The sequence below is a fragment of the Echinops telfairi genome, unplaced genomic scaffold (genome assembly GCF_000313985.2).
Source record: "Echinops telfairi isolate 266 unplaced genomic scaffold, ASM31398v2 ScPeMD7_5592;HRSCAF=6446, whole genome shotgun sequence".
Lineage (NCBI taxonomy): Eukaryota > Metazoa > Chordata > Mammalia > Afrosoricida > Tenrecidae > Echinops > Echinops telfairi.
Genome location: NW_022109491.1, coordinates 25165017 through 25172864, shown reverse-complemented (window position 1 = coordinate 25172864; position 7848 = coordinate 25165017). Strand labels below are relative to the sequence as shown.

General features: G+C 59.3%; 1 protein-coding gene across 1 annotated transcript in view; it reads left to right on the top strand.

Moving 5' to 3' along the window:
* Nucleotides 1-7848, top strand: part of MYLK2 (myosin light chain kinase 2) — a 12800-nt gene that overhangs the window by 551 nt on the left and 4401 nt on the right. The window contains exons 2-7 of the mRNA XM_004698214.1: nucleotides 3-384; nucleotides 1212-1483; nucleotides 3166-3271; nucleotides 3874-3967; nucleotides 6544-6653; nucleotides 6732-6873. Coding sequence (XP_004698271.1) covers nucleotides 3-384; nucleotides 1212-1483; nucleotides 3166-3271; nucleotides 3874-3967; nucleotides 6544-6653; nucleotides 6732-6873 — 1106 coding nt within the window. The remainder of the gene's footprint in view (nucleotides 1-2; nucleotides 385-1211; nucleotides 1484-3165; nucleotides 3272-3873; nucleotides 3968-6543; nucleotides 6654-6731; nucleotides 6874-7848) is intronic.

Here is a 7848-nt window from a genome sequence, read left to right as displayed (position 1 = left end):
CCCTGGCCCCCCAGACCCAAAGAAAGACCCTGGCCCCCCAGACCTAAAGAAAGACCCTGATCCACCCAGCCTGGAGGAAGATGCCTCAGAGAAGGGGGATGGTGCCCAGGCCCAGTCCTCTGCCAGCAGCCAGGGCCCTAAGGGAGAGGGGGGCCAGGGCGAGGGGCCTGTGGAGGGCAGTGCCGGCCAGCCGGCGGCCCTGTCCCAGCCAACAGCAACCACCGAGGTCAGTGCCAAGGAGCCTGCGGCTGAGCAGGGGATCCCAGGCAACCAGGGCCCTGGAGAGGCCAAGGTGGCCCAGAAGGCAGCAGAGGGCCTGGCCGCAGCCAGGAGAGGCTCGCCCGCCTTCCTGCACAGCCCCAGCTGTCCGGCTATCATCCTCAGGTGCCTGCACTCGCCTGGGAGTGGGAGGGGCCCGGGGGTCTCTCCCCATTGGTCGTGCTCAGCTCCCCTGTCCCAAGCCTTGAAAGGGTTTCTTCTGACATTCAGGATCCCCTATCCTGGCATTGACCCTATCATTGTCCCTTGGAGAAACCAAGATTCCCCATAGTGAAAGGAAAACCCAGAAGGCAAGACAGGAGGGGGCCCTTCTGGCCCAAATCTGAGCACTCTTCTCCAGGCACCTGGAGCCCGGAGCCCACCTTTACTCCAGGAGCCAAAGACAGGCAGGGCTAGGAGTCTAGAGGCAAAGATGACCCCCTACTCTTTATATCATTGTCCATACGCTCAATCATGCAAAGACGATTGAGAAGTGCCTTAGTGGGTCCTTACTAATCTGGCCCATAACCCTCACTTAGCACAGGTCAGTGACACCTGCCTTAATGCTCTCCCCATTAGTAAGGTCATTATCGACATATCACCACACACGCCATAATGCTTAGCAATCTGATCAGGCTGCCCTCAGCGCAATCACGTCACCATCACAGTATGTATGTGAGGCTGGAGGTGCATAACCACCCCCAACACCACCCGATTGTGGCTATATGACAATGAATCCCATTGACAAGGGTGATTATCAATGATCTATTAGGGTGTGGCGAAGCCAGACGGCGGGCATGCCATTCACTGGGATGGTTCAATCTCCCTGATTTTGTACAGAGTGAATTTGAGGGCGCTGGGGGTGGGCAGGATTAGTTGAGAGCCTGGAAGCGCCAAGACCTGCCCAGAGCCGATGAGGAGTCCACCTCTGTGCTTGCCCCCCACCCCTCCAGCTCAGACAAGCTGCTGGCCGAGAAGCCCCCGAGTGGGGCATCAGACATCACCTTTGAAGGGGTGCCCATGACCCCCAGCCCGGCGGGGTCGGCACAGGTGGCCGAAGAAGAGAAGGCCCTGAAAGGGAGCCCAAAGGAGGCCGGAGAGACAGGCCCAGGCCCAGCTGGCCAGGCAGAGGTGCAAGGAGATACCTCGAAGGAGATGGAGCAATCGGAGGGGGGGCCAGGCCTGGCTCTCATGGCCAAGGAGGAGGACTGCTTCCAGATTTTGGGTAGGCCATGGGCTGGGGTGGGGGCTGGGGCTGCTCTGGGGGAGAGGGGGCACTATGCCTCAGCCGGGCCAGTCCACCCAAGTGCCACACAATCCCAGGCAGGGAGGCTTCCTTTCCCCTTTTGATAGAAAGGGGAAATGACAGCTCAGAGAAGGGGAAATGAGCCAACCCCCCCCCCACACACACACACATACATCTAAAGAGGCAACATTTGAACCCAGAACAGCTCAACTCTGGAGCCCACTATGGATTTCCTCCTACTGTGGTCACCAAAGCCAAACCCCGCCTGCTGTCCCCAAATCAATGCAGACTCACAGGGACCCTATAGGATGAAGTAGAAGTGACCCTTATATAGGGGTTTCCAAGACTGTACATCTTCATGGAAGCCAAGGAAGGGCTACCTCTCCATCTCCTGGAGTGGTGGGTGGGTTCAGAACCCCTGGCCTTACTGGGTAGCAGCCCGTGCTTAGCCCTTGTGTCCCCGGGCTCTGACCCTGGCCATCAGGATAAAGTGACCAAGCAGATTATTTGGGGAGCCTGGCCACAGAGGCACTCGGTGGGGTTGGGAGTTGGGGTGGGGAGTGCCTCCCCTGGCAGGTTCGGGAGTTACATGCCATTCTGGAGGACATGGGAGCCACAGAGGGCTCCTGAGCAGAGAAAGCACCACATGTGGGGAGGCTATGGCCAAGGAAGCTGGGCATGTGGGGGTGGGGGCAGGGCTGTGAAGTGGCCCCCACTGATGACCAGACAAGGTTTACTGAGTGGGCAGCAGGGAGCCCGCCCCTTTGCACGCGCACCTGCTTGTCAGGCAGGTGAACCGGGGCAGGGCTGGGCAGGCTGGAGCAAAGCTGGAGATGGGGTGACATGGGGTCAGGAGAGCCCAGAATGTCCTGACACCCCCTCTCCTCCCAGCTGAGGTGCCCCGGGAGGCTCGCCAGTCTGCCTGGTGAGTGGCACAGTGCCATGCAAACAGGGTGCGAGGAGGACCTGGCGGCTGGGTGGCAGCCAGGAGCCCTGCCTCTTCGCTCGGCGGTGGTGGAGACCTCCACCGCACCCCGCCCAGGAATCACATCCTGGGGTGATGGGGCCTGATTTATCACCAGCCGGCTTCCCTGCCGCCTGGGCTATTTATAAAGAGGTTTGCTTTTCCCGATGACTCAGCCGACTGGCGGCCAGGCCCCGCCATTCCCCGACACCGTCACCAGGTGGCGGCGTCCCCCTACCAAACCTGGCTGGCCAGGCTCCAGCCAGGTTGCAGCCTTCCCCACGCCTGGCCGGGGCGCTGCGCTGCTGTTGGCAAGGAGGTTAAGCAGGTCCCACCACATCACCATCCACCATCGTTCAGATGTGGTAGCCCCGCTGGCAGCCAGGCATTTAGAAAGATCTTCAACGGGACTCCAGATAGCTTGGATTGGGGGTCCTCGGACCTGACTGTGAAGGCGTCCCTACTGATCTGAGGGGAGAGGCAGAGACCACCCCCAGCTGACACTGGGAAGTGGGCCCCATCCCCTACCCTGGGTCTGCAGTCTGTGGAAGAATGTCCCTCTCTGCATGGGCTGAGCCAGGCAGGCTGGGGGGCCCGGCAGGGGGGGCGGCTGTGCAGGAAGGAGAGGGGCATGGAGGTGAGCCCCCTGCCCCCCCACACCAGGCCCTGACTGCCAGGGCCCTGCTTTGCTCCACAGACGACTGCCCGCCGCCCCCTGCCCCCTTCCCCCACCGTGTCGTGGAGCTGAGGACCGGGAATGTCAACAGTGAATTCAGCATCAACTCCAAAGAGGCGCTGGGGGGGTGAGCGCTGGAGCCCACACCGCAGGCACATGGCGGGGTGGGGTGGGGGTACATGCATCCCCGTCCCCACCCCCCAGGGGCAGGCCCAGGCACACCCACTTGGGCTTGCCACACCCCGCTGTTCCGTGCCCACATGCTGTCTTGTGCAAGTGGTTGCATGTGCTGTGACCCGCTGGGATCCCTGTCCCTCCTGCCATTGGACAGACCAGTGTTTCCCACAGGAAACAGACAGTCGCTTCCTCGCTATCTCACCTACATGGACCGATCGATCCCGGGGACTCCCCACTGCCCCAAAGGCTCTAACCCAAGCTGGCACCTCTACAAATCCCAGCCTCCCTCCTGCACCTCCTGGGGGGGGGGGGGCTTCTCATAGGGCCCCAAGCCCCGAGACCCTACCCACCATACGCCTACCTTACTGGACATAGTGGGCATCAGGGGTCATCCTCCCATGAACCTCCTCTTCCCAGGCACAAGGCAAGTGTGGGCTTGGCCTGTGTCTTGGAAGCAGGAGGCGCCCAGGATGAGTGGAACACAACGCTCCCCTCCCCACCTCTCCCCTCCCCTCCCCTCCGGGGCCCTCACTCCTGTGTTCCCCCCTCCAGGGGCAAGTTTGGAGCGGTGTGCACCTGCACAGAGAAGTCCACCGGTCTCAAGCTGGCAGCCAAGGTCATGAAGAAACAGAGCCCCAAAGACAAGGTAGCGCAGAGGGTGTGCTGGCTGCATGGGATGGGGAGGGGGTTCTGGAGGTGGGGGCCTCCATGCACCACAGATGCCACGGGGACAGACTGCCTTGCCTCCTCTGCCCCCACCCCCCCTGTAACCATAGGCTAGATACGTCCATCAGTGAATGTCAAGGGATGTCCCTGGGATTCAATTCTGCAAGCTCCCTAAGTGCCCGCTCTGGACTGAGCCCTGCCAGGGGTCCCAGGAGGTGAAGAGGGCAGAAGGGAGAGTATGCGCATGACCTCAGGGGGCTGACGTCATGGTACACAGCCCACCCACAGCGCGGCCCTCAGCTCTCAGCTTGGGGTGGGCGGGCGGTGGGGGCCAGGGCGCTCAGTGAAGGCTGTGAGGAGTGTCTGTGTAAGGAAGGGATGAAGGTGGGGTGAGGGAGTTGTGTGTGTGTGTGTGTGTGTGTGTGTGTGTGTGTGTGTGTGTGAGTGACGCCGTGTGGACTCACAGTGGCCCAGGGCACAACAGAACGAGATGCCGCCCATCCTGCACCACCCTCTGTTTGAACCCAGGGGGCCAATGCGCCTTGTGGCGCGAGGGTCTTCCTCTTCCACGAGGCCCCTCTGCTTTAGCAAGCAAGTAAGCACGGTGTTCTTTCCCAGGAAGAAGCATGGGGAAGCCAGGAAAGCTGTAGGGAGCGAAACGTGGGGCCGGTGGGAGACAGGCCCCGGTGGGTGACAGGGGTCCGTGGGGTGAGGCTTGCAGGAAGAGCAGCGATTCAGGGGGTGCAGCGCTGGCTGCTGCTTCACAGCCAGCTCTGGTCTGGGGTAGAGGAAGGGAAAGGCGGCATGGGGAGCCCTGGGGAAATTTCCACGGTGTCAGTATTCCCGCGCAGGCGATTTTGCGCTGCCAGTCCACATTTCAGCTGGCTGGAAAGCTCTCTCAAGGTGACCAGTCGCCTGGGTTTGCAGAGGAGGGCAGTGGAGGAGGCGGGCAGGGATGCTGGTTTGTGAGGCACTGTGAAGGTCGCCTCCAGGAGCTCCCAGGAGGGGAGTCTTAGGACGTGAGCCAAGGAGCACTTAACTTTTGGATCTGAGCTCCTGGGTGAAGAGACTCCCCAGTTGTGCAGCTGCCATTGAGGGACCCCTCATGGGTCAGAGTAGAGCTGTGCTCCACGGGGTGTCCTGTGGCTGATTTGGGTGGGGGGGTATAGGGGACATAGCCGGACCTTTCTTTCAAGGCACCTGTGGGTAGACAAGAACCTCTCCAACTCTTGTGTAACAGTGGAGCGCTGCCACTCTTTGCCCTGCCTAGTGGTTTCCAGGTGACGAGCAGGTCGTTCCCCCCAGAGGAGAAAGCCCTGGGTGAGGTTGGGTGGTCCCAAGGGCTTACTGTTGGACACAGCAGATCCAAGGCGCCCATTGGGCATTCAAGATTCAAACTTACCACCAGCTGTGGATTGTGACCCTACAGGACAGGGTCGAACCACCCCAGCGTGTTTCCGAGACTGTCACTCTTTATGGAAGACTAGACTCACCTTCCCCCCACCCCCACCCTGCGGAGCAGCTGGTGGTTTTAAGCTGGGTTAGCAGCCCACCCTGTCACCCACCGCACCAGAGGCAGTTGGATATATTGGACTCTGGGGCTTAAGGGAGAACTGGGAACCCTTCCCATTTGAGTGGAATTCAAGCTCGCAGGCCTTGGGGGTGTCCAGAAGGAGAACTCTCAGGGAGCCAGGGCAGAGGGGGCAGAGGGGAAGTGGGAGGATGGAGCCCTGGAGGAGGAAAGGGAGGAGGAGGGCCAGCAAAGGCAAGGCGCCCCAGCAGGGATGCCCCGCACGCAGGGGGAGCTGACAGCCAGGAGAGGACCAGCCATGGACAGCGATCTCCTTGCAGACTGTAGCATGTCCACCCTGCCCCAGAGGCCCCAGGACGAAGAGAGGCTGAGGTTGGAGAGGGACCAGGGCTAGGGGCAGTGGTTCTCAATCTGTGGGTCTCGACCCCTTTGGGGGTCTTCACAGGGGTCCCCCAAGACTATCAGAAAACACATATTTCTGATGGTCTTAGGAACCGAGACACCACTCCTCTATCTGTCTCCAGGGGGTCTGCCCACATGCAGACACGCCCCCATAAGAGTACCTGTCGGGAAGACTGTTACTCATGCTACACCATGCTTCAAGACAAAATTTCATTTATTTGTCATTAGAAATAAGTACTTCACAATATATGATTACACATTGTTTTTGTGATTCATCACTGTGCTTTAATGATGTTCAATTTGTAACAATGGAAATATATCCTGCATTTCAGATATTTACAAGATGATTCATAACAACGGCAAAATGACAGTGATGAGGTAGCAATGAAAATCATTTTATGGTTGGGGGATGACCACCACAGGAGGAACCGTATGAAAGGGTCGCAGCATTAGGAAGGTCGAGAACCACTGATCTAGGGGACGGTGAAGGCAGCAGACACGGGTGGGGAGGGGACTGGCAGTGGTGCAGGCAGGGTCTCCAGACCGGGTCAAGGCCTCGGGCATGCAGGGTGAAGGGCAGGGGCCGCACAGCATGGACAGCAGCCCTGCCTTCTGGTCCTCAGGAGATGGTGATGGTTGAGATCGAGGTTATGAACCAGTTGAACCATCGCAATCTGATCCAGCTCTACGCCGCCATGGAGACAGCCAATGAGATCATCCTCTTCATGGAGTAGTGAGTGAGGGGGCGGGCGGCCCGGGGGCGGGGTCCCTAGGCCTGGAGGCCAGCCGGTAGAGGGCTCTGTGCACACAGCATCGAGGGTGGCGAGCTCTTCGAGAGGATCGTGGACGAGGATTACCCGCTGACCGAGGTGGACACCATGGTGTTCGTCAGGCAGATCTGCGATGGGATCCTCTTCATGCACAAGATGAGAGTCCTGCATCTGGACCTCAAGGTACGGGCGCCAGGTTGCCCGGGACGGGTCAGGCATAGCGGCTGGCCGTGTAACCATCCACCCTTCCACCTTGCCCTCCCATCTCTCTTTCTAGCCAGTCTTCCACCCCATGCTCAGAGGGTTTAGTTGAGCGCTTCCTTAGGGCCAGAGCCAGGGCTGGACTGGAGAGGGAGGGAAGTGGCGGTCCCAGCTCTCACGGGGCTTCTTGTCCAGTGCTGAGTCCTGGCCAGAAGGCTCGTTCACAGCCCCCAGCACCGAGACATCACCCACAGAAGTTGCGCAAGGTTTGACCTCAGTGTTGGCAATCATGAGTGTTTGTTGATTCCACAACCAGCGAATGTTTTTCTTTTTTTCCGTTTTTTTTTTTTTTTTCCTTTTTTCTGGGCAGCCTGCCTGGTGCCACTTTGGACTGCTTGCTGTAAGGTTGGCAGTTTGAAACCCACCAACCTCTCCTTAGGAGAAAGATGAGGCTGTCTGTTCCCATAAAGGTATCGGGTCTCAGAAACCCTGTCCAAAGTCTCCGTGAGTCAGAATCGACTCAGTGGGTAATGGGTTGGATTGGGTTTTGTGCTGTCTGCCCAGGAGTCTCTGGGTCAATGCTCTTGGCTGAGGGTAACCGAGAGGTTGGAGATTCCAGTCCACTCAGAAGCTCCTCAGAAGAGAGGCCTGGTGGTCTCCTCCAAAAAAGCCCCCCAAATCCCTCTGAGTGCCATCCTTGCTCCCACGGGGTCCCCATGAGGTAGAATGGACCCATGAGGGCAGTAGCTTCTCCCTTTCTGCCAGGCAGGGTTGCAGGTGATGGAGACCCAGTGCTGAACAAAGCAGTAGATTGAAGTCCTGCCGGGGGGCGGCGTCTGAGCCTCAGTGTCCTCAACTACAAAGCGGGATGTGTGTGGGGGGGGGTGTCACAGTGTCACATGGAACAGTCTAGGAGTGTGGGGAAGGAAGTGACTGGCTAACCCAGGCCTGCCATGG